The sequence below is a fragment of the Alnus glutinosa genome, chromosome 1 (assembly GCF_958979055.1).
Source record: "Alnus glutinosa chromosome 1, dhAlnGlut1.1, whole genome shotgun sequence".
In the NCBI taxonomy this organism is placed as follows: domain Eukaryota; kingdom Viridiplantae; phylum Streptophyta; class Magnoliopsida; order Fagales; family Betulaceae; genus Alnus; species Alnus glutinosa.
In genome coordinates this window covers 7,209,051-7,236,160 of record NC_084886.1, presented here as the reverse complement: position 1 = coordinate 7,236,160, position 27,110 = coordinate 7,209,051, and the positions used below count along the sequence as shown (strand labels likewise).

The window sequence follows — 27,110 nt, the reverse complement described above, 5'->3', positions numbered from 1 at the left end:
CTTCTCTTTTTCATCACTTTTTAAAAGTAGTGATTTCCCCATATCGAGAACTTTAAGAAAATAAAGAATTTACTATATTGGAATGTATTTCATACTAATACTTTCCTCAACAAATTTCGGATTTCAAAAGTATATTTTCCACAAAGACTTCTCATTTCAACACTCTTTAGAAATCTTTTAAGTACGTAAGGTAAATTTGCAATACATAAATAAAACAATTATTCACAATTATGCTAAAAGATAATTGATGAAATAATATGACGTGAAACAATTTTAGAAGGGGTAGAGGATCTACTTACCTCTCCGAATATAGCTAAGGCAAATTCCTTGACAGCTAGCTAGTCACTTGAGTATAGGTTCCAACAAATTAATACTGCATACTCGTTACTAGAAAATATCCAGACACTACTACGGTTCGTCTTGCTAGCCTATTGAGAATAAGTTTCCGAGGTATGTTTAACGACATTAACGGAATAATAATTAAACCATTAAATAAGAAATAACATTTTTATTATTTGAAATAGGACTCAATAAAGGCAAATGTCATAAGAAATACTTTCTATTGAGTCATGAAAGTTGATGAAGTTTCATGTGGTTAATAAAATATGAAAAGAGGTTGCATGTGCTGTGAAGACAGACCTTATTATATATATATACATATAAATTACCGAAAATATTATAGGTTGTTAAGTAACTCCTTAAAATATATAATAGGACTAATCAACACCAGTCTCTTTACTTTTTGTAAACACATGTCAACCTATATTAAAATATAGTATTGTAATTTTGATAAACTTAAATATCACAAATTATACATATTATTAAAATAAATTATTAAAAGCACACTATGGCCATCACGGCCAGAAAAGAAAAGCAAGAAACATTTATTAAGGGCAGCCCCCTCATCTACGGGTAACATTTATTAAGGGCAGCCCCCTCATATACGGGTAACATTTTGTCATACCACCCAAAAGTAAGTCAACAACAAGGCTACAGGAGGTTTGCTACGGATCAGATGAAGGAGAAAGGAAAAGACAAACAATAAATAATCGAGGACAAAGGAACCTACTACGGGTAGACATAAAAAGGAGAAGGAAAAGAATGGGTCATGACATGATGCTACTGTTAATAGAGAAACAACAAAAGAAAAGAAAAGAAAAAGAAATCATAAAAGAACCAACTAGGGTGGAAACATTCTGTAACTAAATTAAAAGAAGACAAGCAAAGGCATAACAGAGGAGTAAGCAATAGGACTTGATGGAGGAGGAGGCAAGTCAACAAAAAGAAAAGCAAATATCGGTTTTAGCAGGTTATAAGGAAGAAGAAACAAGGTACTATTACCTTGCAATCTTAACATAAAATTATGAAATGCAAAAGCAAGTATTTAATAAAATATAAAAGTGGGTACTTAATATAAAAGTGGGTATTTAATAAAATAATAAGATATTTAGTATAATTATTTTTTTTTTCTTTTTAAAACCAATCTCATATATAGCAATTGACCATCCATCCTACCATCAAAAGAGGATCAGAGTTATTACAGGTCATCTTCTTTTAGCATCGATAAGAAAAAGAGTTTATGGAGGCCGGCAATGGATGGGGAATTTCTAGACTTATGTCCATTGGATGTTTGAATGGACTTGGGGAAGAAACTAGTTAGTAATTTTTCTTATAGTGGTTAAGAGCATTCAACATATGTTATTCCACTTCCAATTTTTAGTAGGGCAGTAAAATTTGTCTCTCATTTACTGATATGTTCCTTGAATTAGATTGTTATAACACATGTAGGATGCCACAGCGAAGCTTACAAGATTTGTTAATCAATTAGAAGGTCCCACTCAGCCTGCATTTAGCATGGAAGCACAAGAAACTGCAAAGCTAGAGTTGCCAATACTAGGGGGGTTCAAGCGGTTATAACCGGCGGTTATTGGTTAAAACCGCTAACCGCCGGCTGGTTATTTTTTTTTTACCAACCGCAACCGCAACCGCTAACCGCATAGAAGGAGGCGGCTATTTTTATAACCGCCGGTTAGCGGTTATTACCTTAATAACCGGCGGTTTTAAAACCGCTTTTGAATTCCGGTTTTGGGTCGGGTTTACACCGGTTTTGAGCCGGTTTTTGTACATATTTAATTTTTTCAAAAAAAAAAAATTAATACTTTTTGGGCCTTTTGCTATTTGGTACAAAATTAACAAATCTAAATACAAAATTACAAATCCAAAACACTAAGACACAAACAAATAACAAATCTGAAAAATATAGATAGCTAATTAGCTATAATGAACCAACCACAAATTCAAAGGCATCACAAAATTGTACAAGGCAAATATTCATACAAGGCAGTGAGGCACCAACGGCTAATCTCCCACACAAGGCAACTCAACCAAATCATCCACACAAGGCAACTTTGACAAATACCACATTACCACTCATGTGAAAACTCAAAAGAATTACAAATACCACATTACCACTCATGTGGAAACTCAAAAGAATTCTACAGCAAATAATCCATCTTAAAAATGTAGAATTCTACAGCAAATAATCCATCTTAAATAATAATCATCATGCAGTTGTGATGATGATCCAAATTTCAAAACTAAACAAATCCACATACTCCAAATCCAAACAAATCCAAATAACCAATACTCCCAACTCTCCAAGGCAATACAAATCCAAATTCAAAACCAAAAAATTACAAATCCAATAACCACATAGATATTCCAAATTCCAAAACCAAACAAATCCAAATACCAAATACTCCAAGGCAATACAAATCAAAATAACCAAATTCAAAACAAAAAAATTACAAAAAAACAAATAACCACATAGATATTCCAAATTCCAAAACCAAATAAATCCAAATAACCAAATACTTCAAGGCATTACAAATCCAAAATAACCAAATTCAAAACCAAAAAATTACAATTCCAAATAACCAAAACCAAAACATTACAATCAAATTAATTAGATAAGGTCCAAGTATGCTTCGGTCCTTGATTGAGCGCCATCTACAAAAGAATAAGCTTTAGTTAATATATTTACTGGGAGGCTCCAAATACATTGATTAACTAAAGCCAGGTTAATTGATTGATCTACAGGATTGCATCTGGATGCCAAACAGCAAAATAAAATGATTTCATTATATTCTCCGGCATTTGAATACACAACATCTTCAAAAATGAGAAATTACAAAGGCTAAACTCATCACTACAAATAGAAGTTATTAAACACTTGTATGGAATTGTTCAGAGTAACATATATATTTAGAACATTATACAATATATAGTATATACCAGTAGGCAGTAGCCATCACAAAGTTTAAAATCACTACAAAAAAACATGCAATTAGCCACGTGGCTACAGTAGCCGTTACTGTAGCCACGTGACCAATTAGCCACGTGTAATAAATAGACGTGGCTAGATGACAGTTAGCCACGTGTAATTAATATGCGTGGTTAATTGGCCACGTGTAATAAATACGCGTGGCTAAAATATTTATATTTTTTATATTTATATTTGTAATTGGCCACGTGTAATAAATACGCGTGGCTAAAATATTTATATTTTTTTTATAATTTTTTATGTTTATATTTGCAATTGGCCACGTATATTAATTACACGTGGCCAATTAGCCACGTGTAATAAATACGCGTAGCTAAAATATTTATATTTTTTTTTTATAATTTTTTATATTTATATTTACAATTGGCCACGTGTATTTAATACACGTGGCCAACTGTTTTTGAAAATTTGTACACTATATATATATATATATATATTTAAAATATAAATCAAGAATTTGGCCACGTGGCCAAAATTGGTACAGGGAGGCGCGCGGGACAATTCCCGCGCACCCATATATATATATATATATATATATATATAAAAAATACATTTAGCCACGTGTATTTTAATACACGTGGCCACTTAGCCACGTGTATTAAAATACACGCGGCCAACTGTGCAGTTAGTGCCACCCGGATCCACCACGTGTATTTACGTGGCCACTTGCACGTGGCCAACAGTTCGCCACGTGTACAGTGACCGTACACGTGGCGAACTGCAAGTGGCAAAAAACAATTTTTTTTGTAGTGAATCAACCCAAAATGAAAAACCGAATTCCTAAAATGAAACCTTAAAACAAATAAAAATCGCACACAGTGACACCCTAAATCAAAATCCCACACACTCACACAGTACACAACACACCCCAAAAAAGCCGAGACAAAAGCGTAAGAAAGCGAGAGAAATTGAGAAAGAGTGGAGAAGCTTACAGTGTAGCAACGGCAGAGACAAGCGGCGGCGAAGACGAGATGGGCGAAGAGGTAGAGGCTGGGCGTCGTGGAGAGTGGAAGGGAGATGAGAGGCAGAGGCTTGGCGTCGTGACTCGTGGGCGAGCGGCAGCCGGCAGAGAGAGGTGAGGAAAAAAACATGCTGAAGTATTGAACCCTAAACCTAAAAGAGTAAACGATGAATATATATGAATCATATGTTGCAAAAAACGGCGTCGTTTTGGGCATTTAGCAATGCCCAAAATGACGTCGGACGCCCTCCAGGTTTTGAAATATTTAATTTTTATATTTTAATATATATATATATATATATACATATATATAAGCGGTTAGCGGTTATAAATAACTGCTTTTAAAACCCTATAATCGCTAACCGCCTTCGCCTAGCGGTTATAAGCGATTAGCAGTTATAAGCGGTTAGTGATTTTAAAGCGATTATAATCGCACCGTTTGAACACCCTTGGCCAATACTTCTCCATGTAATGACATCTAAAGAGGAAGGGCACCACCCATCTCTTCTATCAGGGAGTCTGAGTCAGTGAACCCACAAAAATCTATAATCACATCACGGAATCCTATATGAAAAACTGAGGTCTTCCCCTAAACTGCATCAGCAGGGAACATTAGCAACAGATATGTGGCTAGTATTTCTCTCTCTCTCTCTCTCTCTCTCTCTCTCTCTCTCTCTCTCTCTCTCTGTATATTTTCTTTTTTAGATGTTGAGGCTATCTTGTTAAATGTAAAAAAAATTAGTATTATTTTTTGAAAAATAATATTGGCTAGTGTGGTGGCCACCTGACCCAGGATGACCGTGGTCCGTCCACTTCGTTTGGCTGCTAGGACTGACCGACAACTTCGTAAATCCCACATTGAACACTTATTTCAAATGTGACCTTCACTAAATCATTTTTCAATTTTTTTTTTTTTTTTTTTTTTTTTTTTTTTTTTTTTTTTTATATTTTTCAAAACTCAAAACCCAAAACAATTTTTTTCAAAATTTTACCAAACCATCAACTTGGATCATCTTTGGCTAAAAACCTTTATCTGGTCCAACATCACGTTTGGTCCTCTCATCCCAAAGATACTTTAATGTTGCAATTAGAGATAACCACTCCTCGGTGGGCACTGGGCAGTTGGCAATTATGTGCTCTAATTACGGAACCCATCCGCATTAGTCTTACTACGATGGGATCTGCCCACCTTGTGATTTGTGACCCAACGAAACGTGAAGTCGTGAAGCTCCGACGTGGTCTGATAACTCTTTGTGTCATTAATTATGCCATTTAATAGTTGTGGCCACTAAATAAAAATTCAAAAAATTAAGAAAAAAAAGGATAAAAAAAAAAAGAAAGAATGATTGAGCTATCCTTGATCAGTAACCACCACACATAGCAAAATAATAATAATAATAATTAAGTGTGGGTAGTCACCGTTAATTTTTCAGCATTATTACTTTGTCCCCTCCATTCAAATTAATTATTAAATTATTAAAAAAATGTAAAATTATTAAATTATTCTTAATAAACATATTTTTTTTTGAGTAATGCTACACATCATCCCCTTGTCCTCCTTTTATCCTCCCAAATTTGATATGGCTCTTAAAATCACCATTGAATTTATGATAGATCATTATTGAATTTTGATCCAATGATGATTTTAAGAGCCACATTAATTTTGAGAGGATAAAAGGTGGACAAGAGGATGATGTGTAGCATTACTCTTTTTTTTTTTTACATCTATTTAGAGATAAAAACGTTCTACTTTTATATTAAAAACCAATAAGAAAAGCATTTGAAAATGGGTTGGTATTTATATATATATATATATATATATATATATATATATATATATATATATATAAATTGAAGACTCTTTTAATCATTTTACGTACTTTTCTATTCAATTTATCCATTGAATTTGAACGAAGGTGATAAACTGATACTAAAATTTTAAAATATAATTTAAGATGCATTGAGTAAAATTTTTATAAATAAGTGACAAAAAGATACTAATATTTGTAGAGAGAAAGTGTCATTATCCCTAAAATTAGTAAATAAAATTGATTTTTTTTTATTTGATTCCCTTCAGATCTGTGCCATTATAAAATTATATATATATATATATATATATATATATATTGGAAAAATAACTAATATTTCACTAGTGATTGATATTTTCATTTATCATGCATAACTTAAGGAAAATTGGTCCACACTTATAGTGTGTTGGTAACTGTAGTTTTGCAAATAAAAAGTGCAATTTTAAACTAATTGTAAAAAAATGTTTCATTTTGGAATGTATTTTAAAAATATTGTGATTTGAAAATAAGAACAATCTGTATTTTCAAATCATAAGTAATGAAGTGCGTTTTTAAAAATGTACGATTTAAATGTGAAACTGTAATTTTACTAAACGTTTAATTGTGTTTTTAAAAAACGCGTTCTCAAATCATATATTGTAAAATCACATTTTTTGAAATCGCAAACTCAAAAGAACTATTTTCAAATTATACACAACTATTCTATATGATAGGAAATCATAGGCTCTTTGAAAAAAAGTTAATCACAACTTTTTTTTTTTTTTTTTTTTTACATGTCCACACAAGCGAGGGAAAGAGATTCGAACTAGTAACCTCCGCTTCATGAGGCGTGGTTCTCAGACGATTGAACTACCCATTGGTAACAAGGAAATCACAACTATCCTATCATTGAGAAATGATCCCTACACTCATTTCTCACAACAGTTTCACAACAAGTTGACGTGACTGGTAATATTTTATTATTATTTTTGTTTTCTTTTCTTTTCTTGTTGTGGGGTTGTTGTGAGAAATGAGTGTATGGATCATTTCTCCCGATCATTTCATGTCAGATAAGATGGTTGTGTTGTTATTAATTATGTGAAAAGATGACAGGAATCATATCCCTTTAATGCAAGTCAATTACCGGGCCATAATGAAACTCAACGAACACCAGCCTCCCTCATTATAATTCCCACCGCCACAGAAGTAGTCCTGCCCTTTCTCCACCATTCCCCATTACTCTCTCTCTCTCTCTCTCTCTCTCTCTGTGTTTCTCAGACAGTTTCTTTTTGGCAAGAATGTCGAGCAAGAAGGGCAGGGTGACCGTCCACTCAAAGCTAACCGTAGTATCCAGCAAACCAATCAGGCCGGGCACGACCCATCAGTTATCTACGCTGGATCATGCCATGGGGCTCCACACCCTCCACATTGTCTTCTACTACAAGGACAACCTGTTCGAGTCCTTTGACTTGGACCCGATAAGGGAGTCCCTGTCCAATGTTATCTCTCTGTACCCGCCGGTTACTGGTCGGTTGACCCGAGGGGATACCGGTAATTGGGAAGTAAAGTGCAATGACGCTGGAGTTCGGGTCAGGCGTGCCACGGTGGGGGCCACCCTTGACGAGTGGCTGAGATCTGCTGACGGGTCGGAGGAGACGGATCTAACGATGTGGGAGGACATGCCCCACGATCCTCATATGTGGTCACCTTTCCAAATCCAGGTTCTTTTTTTAATTTTAATTTTCTAATTTTTGTAAATCAACTGTCTTTTAAAACTCTACTTTTAAAAGAGTGGCGGCCATCCACACGTGCCATGTCAGCATGTGAGGTGCATGCACGGTGGAGGGATTATGTTGGGCCGAGCAGTGTCGGCGAAGATAGGGAGGTGGTTCGTCGGTGGTGAAATAAGCAAATTCATAGTAGATCTGACTTTCGATCAAGTTGTTAACAAAAATAATAAAAATAAAGAACGGAAAGAAAGAAAGAAGGAGGGAGGAGAGTCAGGAGACTGAGCTGTTTCCTTCTTTCCGATTGGTACACACGGGACTTGTTCTAACTTCTTCTTCTTTTTCTTTTCTTTTTTTTAATAGATTGCTTACAAGGTTTTCTTTTAATATTCTTTTTGGATAATAAGTTGGGAAAATGATTTGACTTTTCCTTAGTTTTTCTTGTTTTTTTTGGAGTAATCTTAAAAGGAAGACCCATATGTCTTTTTTGAGTTCTTTTAAAATTGATTTAACTTTAAAAATTATCATTAAATTTGTGATAAATTACTGTTGAATTTTAATCCAATGGTAATTTTAAAAGCCACATTAACATTTTTTATTAATTGATTAAAAAGATTCTATCTTTCCATGGAATATAGTTATTTTAATTTACTATATAGTTAGGGTGCGTTTGGGATTGCGATTTCATAGACAATAAGTGCGATTTTAAACCAAATCGCAGAACATAGATCGTTTGGAAACTGCGTTTTTAAAAATTGCGATTTGAAAACGCAGAAAATCTGCCTTTTCAAATCGCAGATAAGATGGTGCTTTTTTGAAAACGCAGAATTTTAAAAAGTAAATTCGTGATTTTAAAGGCTAAACTGTGATTTTGCCAAACGCTTAACTGCGTTTTTAAAAATCACTTTTTTCAAATCGCACATTTTAAAATCGTTATTTTAAATCGCACTTTTTGAAATCGTAAATCCAAACGGACCCTTAATCTATTTGATTATTTCAACAAATAAATAATAGTTGCAGGGACGCAATAATGAGTCTTAAGTGAGCTAAAAAGGAAAATATAATAATATAGGAGTTCAATCTTTTTATTTAAATGATTTCTTTCTTTTTAGTATAAAATTATATTATATTTTATTTTTGGTTGCAGATAAATGAGTTTGAAGGAGGTGGTGTGGCAATTGGACTAAGTTGCTCACATATGCATGCAGACACAACCAGTGCAACCCTACTATTCAAATCATGGGCCGAGGCCCATCTAAGAAAACCCCTCGAGCACCCACCTTTCTTCAACCCACAAGCACTCCGTGGCCGACCAAATCCAAACACACATGCAAAATCAATTAAATCTCATTCAACCATGTCCAAACCACGTCTTTCCTCCACAGCCACTTTTAAATTTTCCAATTCAGTGATCCAGCGATGCCTCACTGAAGTCCATGAAGATTGCCCTAATGCCACTCCTTTTGATTTGCTAGCCGCACTCTTTTGGACACGTGTCGCACGTTTGAAGGGCCTTAAAAATGATTCCGAACAGTACTCCCTCTCAATTTGTATGGACTTCAGGAGGCAGTTGCAAGCTCCAGCACTCCCATTTGGGTATTTCGGCAATGCATTGCATTTTTCAGAACTGTCGTTGAAGGGAGGAGAGATTGGCCAGGCTACGTTAGGACACGTGGTGCAATCGGTGCACAGCCACGTGTTGGGCATTGAGCCGGAGGAGTTTTGGACAGTTATAGATTGGTTTGAAGCACGCAAGGGAGAGGGGGGAGAGTTTGCACCACCCTTTAGGATGTATGGCCCTGAACTCACATGTATTAGCTTGGAGCACATGGTTGTTACTAGCGGGGTGGCCGGGAGCCCCACAACGTCATCTTTGATATATGCGGTGACGTTCGACAAGGACATTAAGCCGGTTCACGTGTCGTATCACGTGGGGAATGTGGAGGGAGAAGGGTTGATTGTGATAATGCCTTCAAGTGAAGAAGGGATTTCAAGGACTGTTATGGTGACTTTGCCTGAGAAGGAGTTGGCAGAGCTATGTGAGGACCAAGCTATCCTGCGCCTGGAGCCAACAATGCTTTTGAGTGGGAAAACTTAGTTCATTTGTCTTTCGTTCTAGTGTTCACTATTCAAAATTAAGGATGTGTAAGAAATTTTCCAATTAAGTGTGGCCCATGTATACGCCACATGATATTTAGTGTGGTTTAATCAATCATAAATTTAAGGTGTTGAGTACGTAATTTATTTTAAATAAGAAATTAGAATTGATTTTTATTGATTTGAGGAAATAAAGCATATATATATCAACGACCATATATATATATATATATATACTCAAAGACCAAACTAAACAAGATTAACATAAAGAATAGGGGAGGGGGATCTTTTCCACTAGGAAAAGAAGGAATAGGGGGATGAGCTACGGAAATGCAGTTAGAAAAAGATTTGGTTGCGGCCCAATGTACCACATAATGGGCACATAAATTTGCACTTTTATTGACTTTCTTAGCTTCCCAAGAAGAAGATGCTGGGATGGAGTCAAAGATATTAGAGATGATAAGAAAAATTTTCCAATCTTAGAAAGGCAAGGGTCTTGAATAGCCAAAATAACTATCCGGAAGTCACCTTCAATAATAAACCGATTGATATGGAGACAAGCAGCCAATGCTTCTCCAAAATTAGGAAGACAAGGAGGGCTGATCTGAGAAACCATTTTAATAATACGACCTTGATGATCACGACAAACTGCTGATTGAGCTGAGAAGGAATCTCTAATGACAATATCAAAGTTAATTTTGAACCAATCAAAAGAGGGGGGAAGCCATTTTTCTATTGGAGGAAGAAGTTTCTACTTGCAATTAAGCTTGATAATGCTCAAGAGTAACTTTATTAATATGCCAAGAGATACGACGAGCATCAAAGGATATCCCATCATGATATGCTTTATTCCCGTAGAACTATATTAGGAGCAATGCTAAACAGTCCCCTCTCATGAGACTGTCATCCGACTCGTGCATAACTTATTGACTAAAAAGCTAAAATGTTGCATTTGTACTTATATATATATATTTTTTCAAAAGAAATGTCACGTGGGTCGGATGAAAGTCTCATGGGAGGGGGCCATATAGCACTGCTCCCATATTAGTACCATTCTCAAAAAGTTTATGCACTACCTTAGCAGTGTGAATGATGTAGATGGTTATTAACATTAATCTCGCAATACATTCACAAAAGCATCCCATTATCCAAATGATCCATGAAAGTATTAAGTAGAGACAATCAGTTCTTCGTCGGAGTGTTAGCAAACTTCCATTGAAAACGATCCATGTTTTGATAGCTTCTACTACCAGCTACCTCCTCGATGGGTACAGCATCATATATCTCTTTCAGGTCTGCTTCTGTAAATTTCACCTTCAGAGAACCAACATTGTCATCCAGGTTCTTGATCTTGGTTGTCCCTTTAAAAATTCAAGGCAAATGAACAGTGAGAAATCACAGGTCAAACACTCTCAACTTGCTTTGATTTGTTAAAAAGAAGACGATAGAAGTTAGCAAGCATTAGCATCAGAATTGCTGGGAAAATTGCATCACAAAATGAGCTCTGCCTTCTAGATTTTCTTGGGACCATGAAGAGATTTAGCACATTGGATGATGTTATCTCTTGGGACCATCAAGAGATTTAGCACATTGGAAAGTCTATCAATCTCACAAAACAGTTCCAAAGGGAACTAAAATCTAGAAAAACCTAGAGTAATGAATAAATATGACTGAAAATGTGCAAATTAGTGTACCGAATTTCTTGTTAAAAGAGAAAAGATACTGTATACACTCGGAACCTATAAAATAAAATTAAAGCTTTACAATCATCATCATCCTTGAGATAAATGTACGGACCTATTATTCCTCTTCTTAGTTAGGCCCAAGTTTCCAGCTTGTGAGAGGCACCAATAGCGGCTTGGTGTTGGACTTCAAATTTTAATTTTGCTTTCGTCATCTTCGGACTCGTAACATCATTTAAACTTCCCAATGAAAATGAATCAAATTCAATTAGGTTTTCTTGAACAACTCATGTCAGCTCAATTCAATTAAAGTAAGCCTTGACCAATGCCATTAGCTTTTTCCTGAAACAGTTCCCCATATACTTGGCATACCTGCATATGTACTTTAGCAGATTTGCTACTGTGATCTCTTTAAACTAGAGAACAAGTGTTATTTTCTCTCTCAAAATAAGATGCATGCAGTTAACTTATTATTTACTACTACTCAAAACCAACCTACCACTTATTTACAAATTCATCCACAATCTAGCGATACGTCCAATGATGCTTTTAGACACTGATCACAAATTCCAACCCACAATTAAATCTTACTAAAATATCTTAAGTTATTTTGAGGCTTTTCTTGTATCATAGTTGTAGAATTGTCCAGCCAAGCAATCGGTTCTTGTCCGTTTATATACTGCACTTTGAGTCTTCAGGCAGGAAATTCTTATGGCACATGATTGGGATTATTCTGACATTTTTGCTTGGCTTCTATGTCAACTTTACGTCCTCTAAGATCTTATCCTACATTTTCCAGCTTAAAAATGAAAAAGCACTGGACACTTGGAGAAGAAATAGTATTTAATAACACTGAATAGAACTTCAGCCACTTCTTCTTCTTTTTTGTCTTTTTCTTTTCAATCACATTTGTGAGGAACACTTATATATGTAGGACATTTTAGACTAATTTAAATTAATCAGGACTGAAAAGTGAAAGCTGCTTACCAGGTATAGGTACAACATCATCCCCTCGTTCGAGTACCCATGCTAGTGCTAGCTGAGCAGGAGTGCATTGGTGCTTTCTAGCAAGGCTTTCTATTCGAGTATAAATGGTCTTGTTCTTGTCCAAGTTGTCTCCTTGGAACCGAGGATGCATGAGCTTATAGAAAAAAGAACTGGTTGTTAATTAAGGGTTTTATTTATTTATTTATTTTTCTTTTTCTGTTTTTATCAATATCATTATGGAGAAAGGCAAAAAGTCTTGTAATCCTCAAGTTCTCTATAAGGTAGTTCTTACAATTAAGAACAAAAAATTTCCGAAACAAAGGAGAAATCATAATAACTAAAAAATAAGACAAAAATTGCTGCATTTACCTGAAAATTTGTTTAGGATTCTTGTAAGAAAAAAACTAAATACCAGATGTGATGAAGTATTTTTCTTTTAAAGGCAGCTGAATAGACATGTTTAATCGTACGAGTTTTCTATTCAAATTAACCCTGAAGAGTACTGCACTGCTGAAAGAAAAATATACAGTTGCCTGAAGAATTACGAAGGCAATTATTATTCATTGATAGTCAAAAAATGGATGGCAAAAAATGTTGGTGAAAATATATACCAAGGCGCTGTTTGAAGCCAAGCTTTCCACAACTCCTTTGCCGCCAAAAAAACCACGACCAAGAGGACTGTATGGAACAATTCCAATCCCAAGTTCCCTGCATGCACAAAAGCGTCAAAGATATCATTTTCATACTTATGGATAAGATGACTAAGATATTTTGAAATGAAAAAGACACAAATTGGGCATAGCAACCGCCTAATTAATATTTTCTGTTGCAATTCTTTGAAAAAAGATAATACTATTGGAAATCTAAGAAAGAAAGAAAAGAAAGATATTTAAGGTGCATACTATTTAATCTCTAAATTAAAATCTTCATAGACAATAGATAACGAACAAGTAGCTCTAAATAAAAAATTTCACATCAAGAACGGATAAACATGTCGATACAGTATTCTTCAAAGGTCTCTCAGAAGTTGAAGCACTCATGAGACTAAGACCAATTTTCATAAAAACTTGGGCTGTAAATTGAACAAACCTGCAAAGTGGGATTATCTCTTCCTCAATGTCACGTGTCCAGAGAGACCACTCCATTTGTACAGCAGTGATGGGATGCACAGCATGTGCCCTCCTTATTGTGTCTGGGCTGGCTTCAGATAGACCAATATACTTGACTTTTCCCTCTTCTACCAGTTTCTTAAGTTCCCCTATCTATATACCAATAAGATGTATTTAATCAGTTTTTCCAATTAGATCCCACTATCACCACATTGGAAGAATGAATGTGCAGAGAATTTGATCATTTCAAAATTAAAAATAGACCATCCTTGCAGGCATCTAGTTGAAAGAGAAAGAGAATCACTTACAGTTTCTTCTATAGGCACATCCCTGTCTACCCGATGCTGATAATACAGATCAATGTATTCAACATCAAGACGCTTCAAGCTAGCCTCACAGCATGAGCGAGCATAGTCAGGGCTACCCTTCACTATCATATGAGGAGATCCCATTCTTTGGATGCCAAATTTGGTGGCTATTTGAATTTTCTCTCTTGGGAGCTGCTTCAAGGCCTGAAAGATATACGGATCATTTGGTAATGCTTTTTAGGGCAACTTCTTGCTTTTTAGCAAAAAAACAAAAGTATTAACAACTACTCAAAACACAAAACACTTACAAAACTACTTTTATCTTTATATCAGATTACAACCAAAAAAGCAAAAAGCACTCTCTAAAAAGTTTTGCCAAACGAACCCATAAACTTCTCTCAGTTAATATCACAAAGTTTTAATGTGATCATCAATTACTAATCAGTTCATTAACAACAGAACATATAGAAAATACTCTCAACAAGATATTTCTACATCAGCGACCACCTTTATATACTACTATAAAAAATCCACTTCTTGAGCTAGTAAATGTAAAAAATCGATGATGTGTACCTTTCCAAGTAGAATTTCATTAGAATGGGGTCCATAAGCATCAGATGTATCAAAGAAAGTGATCCCCTTATTGAAAGCATACTTTATTACTGAGATTCCATCCTCATCGGAGAGAGGAGAATTGTAGCCTCCGGACAGGCTCATGCATCCAAATCCCAACTTTGAGACCTAAGAAAAAAATTTAAAATTTACAAAGAAATGAACAAGAGAAAGTTAACAAAAGATGAATTGGAATGAAAATAGAGCACCGGAAATTATTTTATTTAGAACCTATGCATCTTGAACATTGGGACAAATTAACCTCAAGATTTTCCACAAGTTGATAGCGATTTGAAGGATTTATATTTTTACTATTAATCTTTCATGGTTATAGGTTATTTCTATAGGTTGTATGTGAGACTGCTGATGGTAGAAAGAAACAAGACTATAATAAGGTCCAAAGTCTCCATCCTTTCTATCACTTAAATTTCTCCAAAGCCTCCCAAATGCTGAAAGAACCTTAATACATGCAGATATTAATTACTGGAAAAGGAAATATTGAAGGAACAGAGTTTGCTGATTCCAGAATCTGACCCTAATCTCTATTATCTAGTATAGATAATAGACCAATTTACACATATTAAACTTGTAACGCCCCCAAATTATATTACCATTTGAACATAATTTGGAACGCCACTACTATGCCTTACTAACATAATTGTAGTGGAATTTGGCTATATATATATATATATATTTTGTAAACTAACATAATCCAACACATATTTTAACCAGAGCATCTAAGATAATTACCATCACATAATTGTCATCAACATAATATCCTGTCAATAAGCTGATAAACATAAATACAACCCAAGTCTGAATCATATCTTAATACACGTCCTCACCAATTAGTAAATAAACTCATTACATTACAAAAGGGCACTAAGTGCCATCCATTGTCTGCATAAACATACTAAATCCTCCAAGAAAAGATTAAACACAATAACCACAATAAACTAGGTAGCTGCGTCTACCTCCTTTCCGACATTAAACTTGGTGTCTGTTAATATCTATCCATTGCGTTCGCATGTGAGAAGAGAAGGTACCAAAATTCAAAGTCGGATAACTTGAAATGCACAAGCTTTCCGAGACATTTCTCCTTATTTTGCAGTTAAAACTTGAGTAAACATTAGCAATGAAAGGCACCTGAAGAAGTGGAACAAGTTTGGATTTTTTCAATTCTTGCTTGTGATTAAAAAACCACAGCTGAAGAATTGCCTTTCACTATGGGAATCTGAATACTCAGCTTCTCAGCCATATTAATTTTCCTTCTACTTCTTAATCTTACTTCTTCCCCTTTGTTGCTTGAAGATTAAGCTAACTATATATAGGAGTGGGGTTGAGATGCACATGCCATTGCAATTACAGCCTGGAATAATTCAACGGAGAAAAAAGTGTAACCATTGTGAGAACTAATCATTTCCTAGTCTCTGACAGTTGCAGGCCGCCCAAATCAACTCTGCCACTGCCACTGCCACTGCCACTGACACCTCACAGTTTAAATTTTAGAACTTTTTTTTGGGTAAATGAAACTCAAAATAGGCCAAATTATTTAGATGGGTTTTCGAAGAACTGGAACAGATACATGTGGAAGTTTCCTGAAAAAATTGAACTGGGTACTCAAGAAATGAGAATGGTATTTACCTCAAGCCCTTGATTGCCCAGTTTCACTCTTGGAATTTGGACTTCGTTGGCTTCTGCCATCTTTCAGAATTTATGTTTCTCTTCTCAAGATTTTCTGTCTCAATTGTCTTGTTGGCATTTTTATGTTAATTTGTCATCAGTCACACACACACACACACGCAGACACAGATATAGACGAAGCTAGCTACTGGAAGCCGTGGTTAGATCTCTTAAAAAAAAAATATCTGTGGCCAAAAACTTGCCACATCATTTAAAAGACATTAACTTAACTCTAATAGCAAACTACTTAACGTTTACCTTAGACTAACATATCTTCTTTTTCTAATCACTTTCTCTACTATTCTCTTGTACTTTTTGTTTTAAATACACATATTTGTTTCAAACTATTATTTTATATTTTTTTCTTAAAAAATATTTATATTTTTTTCAAATTACTATTTTATTGCCGATATCTCATTTTAAACTACCAAAAAAATTAATATCCCCCAATACCAAAAATAATTTTCATAAAATTATAATTTTTATATATAAAAAAACTAAAAAAGGAAAAAAAAAACTTTAAAAAAATCGTGGAATTTTTTTTAAAGTTTTTTTATTTTTAATTTCATTTTTTTAATTTTTTGTTTTATAGTTTTGATTTTTTTTTAAAAAATAATTATAAGGACATTTTTATTTGATAAAAAAAATTTAAGGGTATTTTTATCTTTTTATTGGTTTCGGGAGACATTGATATATTTTAATAGGCTATGAGGGACATTGAGCCTATAAGTAATTTGTAGGCCTTACAAAAACGGGGCGGTTATAACCGCTCTGCAACAACTAACCACATAACTGCTTTCAAAAGCGGTTATAAATAACTGCTAAATGCCTAGGCGTAGACGATTAGCGGTTTTAGGGGTAGGCAGAGGCGGTTAGCAACTGCTAACTGTCTACCCTTATTTTATATATATATATATATATATATATATATATATATATATATTGAAATATACATATTAAAAATTTGTTTGTATTTGGTTATTTAGATTTGTAATGTTTTGAATTTGTATTTAGATTTGTTAATTTTGTACCAAAAGGTTCAAAAATTATTAATTTTGTTTTAGAAAATTAAAACCTGCCCAAAAACTGGCCCAAAGCTCAAATTAAAAAGCTGTTTTCAAATCGCTGGTTATAAACATAATAACCGCTAAGCGCTTAGGCGGAGGCGGTTGTTAAAATTTAATAACCGCCTTAAGCAATTGCAGTTAGCAGTTTTAGTCAATAACCACTAACCGTAACCGTTTGTACACCCTTAATAATTTGGAAGATATTAACAATTTTAATGTACTTTTTTCTTTTCTTATTTTTTTAAAAAATAAAACTAAAAAAATTGTCGAAAACCGGTATTGGGCATGCCAAATCACGACCAAAAGGAGACCGTTCGGATGGGCGGACTTTGAGCTGTCTTAAAAATGACCGAATCCGAAATCATTCCTTTTGGCCGCTTTAATAGAATTCCGGAAATAGTGCTTCTCCATGGCACACTTGTAATTACTATGGAGAACCACTATTTCCGGATGAATTTCGGAAAAAATGCTTCTCCCAAGCATTACCCGCTTTAATAAGATGATTCCACTATCCGAATGGCTATCGCCGTGGCTTGCACGCACCCCTTTGCGTCGTTGACCGTACATTTAAGGTGAATGACCTTATTCTTTAGAGGTTTTGCACCGACAGGAATTACACCGGGGGTGTTGGACTCTGTATCTCTTTCACTGTGAAAGGGAACAAAGCCTCTGCCTCTCTTTACTTTCAGGTCCCGACCTATCCTACTGTACAGCTCTGACAACCTCTGAAGCTGATCTCAAAAAGGTATGTTTATTCCGTTTCTCCATCTGAGTTTCTTTGGCACTTATTGACTTTCATTTGCTAGGGGTTCTGCGATTACTGAATAGCCGTCGAAAAATTCGCTGATGGGTTTTCACTTCATGCTTCTGGCCTTGTTTGGTAAGGAAAAGGAGAATCGATAGTGGAACCGGAAGTGATAAATATGATTTAAAATAAAATGAATTTGAATAGGAAAGTTTTGTATTGTAATGAATATTTTTTATTTAAATAATAAAAAAAAATTATTGATGTGATATAAAGTTAGAATTTTTTGAAGTTGATTGTTTTTAGAGCAAAGGAGGAGGGGAAGGGAAATTTTTTTTTCTCTCGCCAAACAAGGCCTTTGTTAATCATTGGTTGGTTGGGATTTTGTGCTACAATGGAGATAATGGATACATGGCAATTTATGACAATGGATCATAGACAGTGTAAATTTTGGGTGTTAAGTTTTTCATTTTAGATTGAAATATTAAACTTGCTCGTGTTAGCTTTCATCTGGGTTGGGATTTTTGAGACAAAGCTACTATTTTTCGTCAGTGGTGCTGGTAATTTTGGTAGTTTTCTTAATCAAAACGCATTAAAGTAAGCACCATTTTTTTCTTTTTTCTTTTTTTTTTTCTTTTTTTTTTCCGTTTTCTTTCTTTCATTTTCTTTTCTTTGGTAAGCTACATAGGTTACAGTTATTTGTACAAATTTTGATCATTGAAGCTAAATGTTTAATGTAAATCTGGTTTTTGGTCTCGTTGAGCTCCCCTTGGTTTTCATATATATATTTTTAAAAAAAGTCCATGTCAATCGGATTAGATAGTTTCAACACACTTAATAGTTTCAACTAAAAGGAGTGCAGGTTTTGTTAGTTCTATCGGCCAGTCGGAATTGATTACTTTTCCACTGAAGACTGAAGTGATGGTTTTAGGGGATTTGGTTCACATTTAAACCCTTCATTTGTACTTAGCTTGAGTCTGATGATGTATGGAAAGATGATTTAAAAATTGATCAATTGATTTGAGTTTCTTATACAACATTTCTAATTATCAGGTTTTAATTCAGAAATGAGAAAGAACATAGATAATGTCAATTTCAATGCCTCTGGTTTCAAATATGTAACCAGCTTGAAGAAGCATTTGGATACTGTCTAACGTGTACTGATGCTGACATCTCTCAAGAGAAATTCTCAATCAGGAAGCAAAGCAAGGAAAAGTAGATTCTAATGGAAAAATCACACAATCCTTTTCGTCTTCCCAATCTTCCTGAATCTGCATCTACACAGATCACTGACAGATTTAATTTAGATGGGTATGGGAGTCGTGGTGCTTTTCTTACTACAGGCCTGAAGAAAAGGGGTCATGGAAGTCGGTCTTGGACAAAAATTGATAAAAATGGCAACTCAAAGATTTTGAAGCTCGACAAGGCTACCATAATGAGACATTGTTCTTTGCCTGCCAGGGATCTCCGACTTTTAGATCCTGTGTTCATTTATCCTTCTACAATATTAGGAAGGGAGAAGGCTATTGTGGTCAGTCTTGAACAGATCAGGTGTATAATCACAGCTGATGAGGTTATCCTGATGAATTCTTTGGATGGATGTGTTGTTCAGTACCAGTCAGAATTGTGCAAACGCCTCCTGACAAACAGAGATCAAACTGGTAAGAAAAGCACATCAAGCTAAATTGTTTGCTAAACTGAATTGAATACTTGCTTCAACCTTCAGTAACCCATCTTAAGTTCTTGCTGAAAAAAGGTGCTGATACCATGCGAAGGTGGTTTTTGAACTCTTCAATTTTACAAAGTTAAATGCCTGCATGGATTGCTTACAATGTCTACCAATTTGATTCAGAGGATCTACCTTTCGAATTTAGGGCACTGGAGCTGGCTTTGGAACTAATATGCATGTCCCTAGATGCTCAGGTATCCAATAATCTGTAGCACCACCTACAATTGCTTTGTCTTTACTGAAGATAGATCTAGTTAAATATATCTTTTGCTCACAAAAATATAAAGGTACAATTCTTCTCGAACTTGGTAATGCTCTCATGCCTCTTTCTGAACAATTACGGACATCCTTGATAGGGGAAGAATCCAGATTTGTGCTGAAACTGTAATCTTCAGAAGGGTACCCCATTGGAATTTTTGTTTTTGTTTCTGTTTATTTATTTATTTATTTTTCTTTCAAATCTGATTAGTGTGCTAGTGGCATGCATAATCAATGCCACACATTGTGGCCATTTTGGAATGCTAGTGAGCCCTGAGAGTCACAAGGTTGGGCTGCCTTCTATAGCTCTTTCCCATTCCATCTGGTAGTCCTCTATACTACCTGAAGAAAGTTTAACCAATCTTTTCCAGCTTGTTTCACACTCCTTGGTCCGGAATGGGCTTGGGCTGTGATTGATCTGTGTTCCTTTAAATTGATGTGGTTGGTTTGTCACACAGACTTGAACCCTGAGCTGAAGGGTTTTATCTCCACAAAGGTTAACATATGCAAGTCCCTCTTATGAATCCTTGCTTTTCATAGGCTTTTGATACTAAACAAACAAGTTTTGAGGCTTTTTACATGCGATAATCTTTCTTTCTCCTGATTAGGTGGAAGCTTGGTTTGCATTTTTCAATCAGATTGAACCCAGAGCAACATTTGTTATTCTTTTCATACTCAATAAGTTCATGCTGAACTTATTCTTTGCCAATCTTGTGGTTTCTCCAACTACATATTTCATGCATGTGGGAAAGAATGCAATGTATTGTATATTATCCGTTTCATAATTTCATTTACTCATATTCCTTTAGATAGTCAACAATGCCTCAAATCTCAATTACTTAGAGCCCCACATGAGTCTCTCCACCATTCACTTCTACTTGATCCATGCCCTCCATTAAATCCTTGCCAATCATATCCACATTTCTTAACGTAATAATTTTGAACATTGGTTGGGCTTGGTACAACTTCGATTTTACTAGAAGCTATTTAGCAGGGGGGGGGGGGGGGGGGGGGGGGGGTGAAGAATGGATAGTTATATAAAGAAATGTTCATGTAATCTAAACTTGAATTTGTCGTATAATATGCCATAAACATTGGAAGGACCACAGACTACTGAATAAATCGAAGCTTGTAATGTTCATGTCATTCATCCTCTTGCACTGAGGAGTTTTTGGATTTGATAGGTAAAACAACTGGAAATGGAGTTATATCCTGGGCTAGATGAATTAGCAACATCTATTAGCACTCTTAATCTAGAACGCGTGCGTAGACTCAAAGGCCACCTCCTTGGCTTGACTCGGCGAGTTCAGAAGGTAAATATTTAAAATGAGAAGTGTTACATGCACTCCAAAGTCTACGCTCCAAAGTGTACACTCCCTAACGTAGCAGTGAAAATCACCATTGGATCCAAAATTCAATGGTAATCCATCCAAATTCAGTGGTGATTTCCATAGCTATATCAGAGAATGTGGACTTGAGAGTGCATGTAGCATTCTTTATCTAAAATATATCATCTTGGATATATCTATGCTTCTCATGTCCCATATTAAATTTAATTTCCAGGTCCGAGATGAAATAGAACATCTCATGGATGACGATGGTGACATGGCTGAGATGTATCTGACCGAAAAGAAACAAAAGTCAGAGGCTTACACCTTGAGTGATCTTTATCTACGAACTGATACTTCAGGTGGGGCCACAGAGATTTCGAAATCTGCTCCTGTTTCACCTGTGGCGTCCATCAGTGGAGCTCAGAATCCACAAAGGGCTTTTAACAGGATCTTCAGTATGAGCAAATATGGAAGCTTAACGGGTTCATCTGATAATGGGGAAAACATCGAACAACTGGAAATGTTGCTTGAGGCATACTTTGTTGTCGCCGACAATTCTCTTAGCAAGTTGTTATCGGTATGAGATGTTTGACTTCCTATGCAGCATCTATTTGACCTTTTTATTTTATGTTTTAAAAAGAACATGGATTTTTTTTTTCTTTATTGGTGATGCAGCTCAAAGAATACATTGATGATACTGAAGATTTTATCAATATTAAACTGGTAAGAGCATCTCCAACAACAATATGTAAAATACCTAGTGAAAAAGTGCAACTTTTTATTTTAGCTACTGTTTTTTTCTATACACTTTCCAACAGATTCTCTATTCTATTATCTACTTTTTTAAGATATTATTTCTCACTCTTTTCTTATTATATTCTATTTTCATGAAAAAGAGACGGACAATAAAAAACTGAAAAGTAACATGAAAAAATAGTAAATATTCATTTTGCTATTCACGTATTTTACCTAGTCTCTAGCTATTTTGTTGGAGGAGAAAAAGTGGTAATAGTAGCTAAATATAGTTAATATGGAACTTTTACCTAATCGTTGGAGATGCTCTAAGGCGTGGTATACAACTTTCAGTTTTAATGTAGCCTTTTCACGTTTTTTTTTTTTAAAGTGTTAAACATTATATATACACTAAAGTTGTAGGTTTCTGCTGTGTACATTAATAGGGCAATGTTCAGAACCATCTCATACAATTTCAGTTGCTTCTCACGGCTGCAACCTTTGCAGCTGCAATATTCGCTTGTGTCACAGCAGTATTTGGAATGAACTTTGCAGACTCAGTTTTTGACCATCCTTCTATGTTCAATTGGGTTCTGGTTATTACTGGTGGCGCCTGTGGATTTTTGTACTTCGCTTTCCTATTTTATTTAAGGCACAGGAAAATCATTCCATTGTAAATTGTGATAGTGCAAAGTGTTTTTACTTAAATGAAGAATTAAAGTGTTTTATTTTTCTCATTTTCAGTTGCAATATTAAATTTGTCAGATCATTTCTAATTATGTACTGAATAAAAAAAAAAAAAAATCACTAAATCCAAGAGTTAACTGTAGAAGTAATTTTTTTTTTCTTTCTATCATGATCTTTATTGTTCATCCATTAAATACACCATTCTTTGGGCGTTTAAAACCACAGAAGAACCTTGCCTGGTCTTGTACACAATTCGCTCGATCAAAACCTTCCCCATCTCATCATCATCTTCACTCTTGCCTGTCTCATTTGATTCACAGCTCCTTGATGCCTTCTCTTCCTTAGTCCTGATCTCATCATCATTTCAATTGCTTGACCCTCTCTCACTAACGATATCATATTGTGAAATGGACCCATTAACCATACCCTCACCAAACAGCTTTTTGCCAAAATGAATCAATTCTTTCTAAGTGCAGTCACTGTTATATATTGTCTTGCAGAGCCTCTTCATCTTTTATGGTCATCCCGGTAATCGTTTTATAAGCCTCATTAAATGCATTTAGAGCTTCCCCTTAGAAATTTGTAAAGGGTCTATCCATGTCATTGACAAATTTATTCTGAGGGATCATGTTTTCTGATTCCATGGAATGCAACCTCTTCTGGGTGTTTTCAAGTGCATTCTGGAGCTCCATGATGCGTGCTTCAAGCTGCAGGTGAATTACCTCATGAAGACGAATGCTCAACTCCCTAGGTGACAGTGAATAGTTTGCTGTATGAGTGTGATCGGAGGAGGTCCCAGTTGCATCACAGTCCGAGTCAGATAAACCACCAGGTAGCCTCTGGACCTTGACGGGCGTCAGATCTCCCTGAAACACATCCACTACAAAGTCGGGATCCAGCTGCAAACAAATATGCAGAACTATTATACTACATAAGATAAAAGTAAATTCTCGTTGTTTACATAGAAAACATAAATTTAATAATCTCAACTTTTGGGGTCGTCTAAAGGTCATCAACACCAATGTTAAGAACATAATTCTTGCATTCAAGCTAGACAGATGAGAACCAATCTATATTATGGCGATGCCACTTATTAAGGTGATGAGAGGAACACTATCAACTAAATGCATAAATTATCTTAAGCTCAATGCTGGAGCCTACCGCGATTTTATCCCACTTCATAGAATTGTAAAAGCCAAGAAACCAATAGAAATGTATATTGCACTGAATGCTTACATAAGCAGCACTAGAATCCAGGCTATTATACCCTAGTTTCATATTGGAAAAATGAATAGCCCATATAAAGTGAATGGTTTTTAAAGATACTCATGAGTGCTAAGTTCCACATTGCTTACTTATTAAATGAAACTGAGCTTTATAAATGATTTTAGGTAGTTTCAAATTGACTAGTCTTTTTGGGGTGATAGCGCGAATGCGTATAACGCTTTTCTTGAGTCATTATAAATGGTATCAAAGATGGGTTGTAACGCCATGTGATACTGGAGCATTATATGACGTGACCTTGACAAGGATGTCAAGGCTGAGTCTCACATTACTTAGTTACTATGTGAAATTGGGCTTTATAAGTAATTTTATGGTAGCCCTAAATTGACTAGTCAATTTGGTACCGTGAAGATAAGTCATACTGGCTACTTATGATGACTAGTAACTTTCATTTTAATCTACCATGTGCTGGAGAAAAAACATACATTTATATTCATAGAGAAAGGTCAATTAGAAAGTCAATTAAGTATAAATTTCAAAAACATTTGGTCAGGAAGCACTCCAATACATATAACAGAACCACATAGCTATGAGATGATCATAGATTGTCCATGTTAAAGCAAACAGTATGCAGCCAAATTTGATAATATTCAGGGACATAATTACCTCAACATAGTCGGATATTTTCTCCAGGCTAGATGTCTTCATGTTCAACTCCAACCTCTCTAGTTCAGCTTCAAGCTCTGCCTCAATTTTAGTTATTGCCTTGGAATCTTCTGCCTTGTGATAATCTCGCTCCTTCTGATCATATTTTGTAGATTTATCCAATTCTGGTTCAGTAGAAGATGCAATTGGTGTGTGATTAAGGAAGGGAAATTCATTTGTCCCACGGGATTCAAAATCCTCATCACCTTCCTCCTTAACAATATACAAATCTTTCATCTCAAGTTCCTCATGTAAATATTGAACCAAATTCTTAGTCTGATTCAATAGGTCATTTAAATTGTCCACTTCCCTTTTATTAGCAACTGTTGTAAACATTATTCCAAAAGTGAATCCAAGAAAGAGAAGCAGCATTCCATTGGGTGAACCTGATGACAGTATACATCATAAGCACAAAAAGAAAAGGAAGAGATAATCATGTATCAAGGCAAGAACTTTGACATCAAGATACTAGATGAAAGTACAAATTGCCTCTTGCATGTCCACCAAATTGCCCATGATCATGTTAATGCCCATTATAATGATTTGATCAAGATTGTTCCAGTTTTCTGGGCAAAAATCTAACCTGAACTATACTAATTGTCTACACATAATTGATTTAGCACAAGAGAGCTCAAGGATTTCACTACTGCACGAGTCCTACCAATCCAACAAGTTGATTACCTTATTAAATTCCTAATTGCAAAGACTCAAAGTAAAAGCTGCTACGTTATACATTTCAAGTCTGCCCAAGTCAATATTTGTTAGAATATAAATTAAATTAACATTTTTCTATCGGCTTAAGTTTTTGGAATGAGTAATGATTTAACATGTATTATAGCAGGGGTCTAGACTTCACAATTCACTTTCATTTTAATTAAATATTTTACTTGTTGGGCCGCACTAATTAAAGAGGAGTCTAAGCTCACTCATCGAGAAGGAGAGTGTTAGAATATAAATTAAATAATTAAATTATCCATTTTCAATCGGCTGAAACTTTTGAGATAAGCGATGATTTAAGAATTCTATACTAAACTATAATTAAAAAGCAAGTTAATCATCAAAACCAGAGAAGAGATCACAACCTTGTGAATGGAATGCCCCACCACCACCCGATGGAGATGGTACTGCCCTTGTTCTAGACGGCGACTTTTCGATGTTTTGCTTTGATTCATTGAAACTATTGCTAGCACTTGTGATTATCAAGCTCCCATCCTTCACCAACAACGGCCTCAATTTCAATGTAGTCTGTGACTGAACTGAATTGTACACATAATAATACTCTTCCATTCCAACACGTTCCCTGTACAGTCTACAACTTTGCTTTACAAAATACCCACGAAGAGACAGCTGCCTGCTTCTACCACCTCTACCAAAAGAAACAGTACCAGACGGTCCAGACCCATCAGAATAGTCACCCCCTTTTTCTTGAAAACCAATAGCACGTACACTGCCCTCTCCGGCTGCATTCGCAACATCTTCTGAATCGAAACGAAGATTTTCGCCCGTCTGCTTGGACGGTTCGGATTGCCCGTGAATTGAATCCTCGGGAGCTTCTTGTTCCTTATTAGAAAACAGTTTGTGCCAGTACTTGGCTACCCACGAATCCATTGTCTCGTCTTTTCTTCTGACATATAAAATCACAACCTCCTCCTCAACTTCGTTTCATGCTTTCTTCAATTTGTGTCTTCAAGACGCAGAGACGAGAAAATGAAATCAAAGAAAAGAATGGAAATCAAGTCTGGAGGTGTAGTTGAAGAAGATTGGGAGACTGGAAGAAGAAAAGGGTATACGCAAATCGTCTGACCATATAAAATAAGGAGAAAAGTGTGAATTTGAAAAGCTTGCGTTTGGCACGACATATATATGTGGGAGCAGTTGTCTCAATTTCAGACCACTATGGAGACGTTGGTCTGTTATCTACTACTGTTTGGGCTGAAATTAGTTATCAAGAAAATGAGAGATTTATTACCAAAAAAAAAATATTAAAAAAAGATTTTTTTTTTTTTTTTTTTAAAAAATAAAAAAATATTTTGGTAGTTAATTGTTCAGCTAGAGTTTGTCATAACGTTGTCTAAAACCACACTATTTTCGAAAGTAAAATTATGTGGGAAAATATTTGGGTGACTAACTCTTAAAATTTACGTGATATATTATATTTAAATATGAGTAATTACATGATAGTTCATATTTTAGTGTCTAAGTAATAAATATTATGTTAATTTATAAACGTGATAAGTATAATGTGGACTGTTGCATGACAATTCACATTTTATTGATTGAAATTATAAATGTCAAGTGAATTGTTACGTCAATTTGTAAGGACTTGTATTATCCCT

General features: G+C 35.1%; 4 protein-coding genes across 8 annotated transcripts; 2 read left to right on the top strand and 2 right to left on the bottom strand.

Annotated features, from left to right (window-relative positions):
- The first annotated feature begins 7,255 nt into the window (after positions 1-7,255).
- On the top strand, positions 7,256-10,053 carry LOC133858448 (protein ECERIFERUM 26-like). Its single transcript, XM_062293919.1, has 2 exons — positions 7,256-7,812; positions 8,966-10,053. Exons 1-2 carry the CDS (start codon positions 7,390-7,392, stop codon positions 9,914-9,916), a joined length of 1,374 nt encoding a protein of 457 aa, XP_062149903.1. The 5' UTR covers positions 7,256-7,389; the 3' UTR covers positions 9,917-10,053.
- Positions 10,054-10,992: 939 nt separating this feature from the next.
- LOC133869570 (probable aldo-keto reductase 1) lies at positions 10,993-16,416 on the bottom strand. Its single transcript, XM_062306610.1, has 7 exons — positions 16,258-16,416; positions 14,575-14,742; positions 14,002-14,205; positions 13,674-13,846; positions 13,196-13,292; positions 12,585-12,738; positions 10,993-11,276 (listed from the first exon to the last, which is right to left on the bottom strand). The coding sequence occupies exons 1-7, from the start codon at positions 16,315-16,317 to the stop codon at positions 11,098-11,100; spliced, it is 1,035 nt and encodes a 344-aa protein (XP_062162594.1). The 5' UTR covers positions 16,318-16,416; the 3' UTR covers positions 10,993-11,097.
- Positions 16,417-17,841: 1,425 nt separating this feature from the next.
- Positions 17,842-22,895, top strand: LOC133869545 (magnesium transporter MRS2-5). Of its 4 annotated transcripts, none has more exons than XM_062306599.1 (8): positions 17,842-18,108; positions 19,162-19,769; positions 19,865-19,883; positions 19,983-20,031; positions 21,280-21,408; positions 21,659-22,003; positions 22,102-22,149; positions 22,605-22,895. In XM_062306599.1, exons 2-8 carry the CDS (start codon positions 19,334-19,336, stop codon positions 22,833-22,835), a joined length of 1,257 nt encoding a protein of 418 aa, XP_062162583.1. In that variant the 5' UTR covers positions 17,842-18,108; positions 19,162-19,333; the 3' UTR covers positions 22,836-22,895. The 4 variants fall into 4 exon arrangements, with proteins under 4 accessions (XP_062162583.1, XP_062162573.1, XP_062162565.1 ...); XM_062306581.1 differs by lacking the exon at positions 19,865-19,883 and adding an exon at positions 18,170-18,243 and having other exon boundaries at positions 17,846-18,108; positions 19,961-20,031; XM_062306589.1 differs by lacking the exon at positions 19,865-19,883 and having other exon boundaries at positions 17,845-18,108; positions 19,290-19,769; positions 19,961-20,031.
- An 83-nt stretch (positions 22,896-22,978) lies between these two features.
- Positions 22,979-26,573, bottom strand: LOC133858492 (uncharacterized). Of its 2 annotated transcripts, none has more exons than XM_062293966.1 (3): positions 25,857-26,573; positions 24,736-25,160; positions 22,979-23,744 (listed from the first exon to the last, which is right to left on the bottom strand). In XM_062293966.1, the coding sequence occupies exons 1-3, from the start codon at positions 26,380-26,382 to the stop codon at positions 23,418-23,420; spliced, it is 1,278 nt and encodes a 425-aa protein (XP_062149950.1). In that variant the 5' UTR covers positions 26,383-26,573; the 3' UTR covers positions 22,979-23,417. The 2 variants fall into 2 exon arrangements, with proteins under 2 accessions (XP_062149950.1, XP_062149951.1); XM_062293967.1 differs by having other exon boundaries at positions 22,979-23,711.
- Between the last annotated feature and the right edge of the window lie 537 nt (positions 26,574-27,110).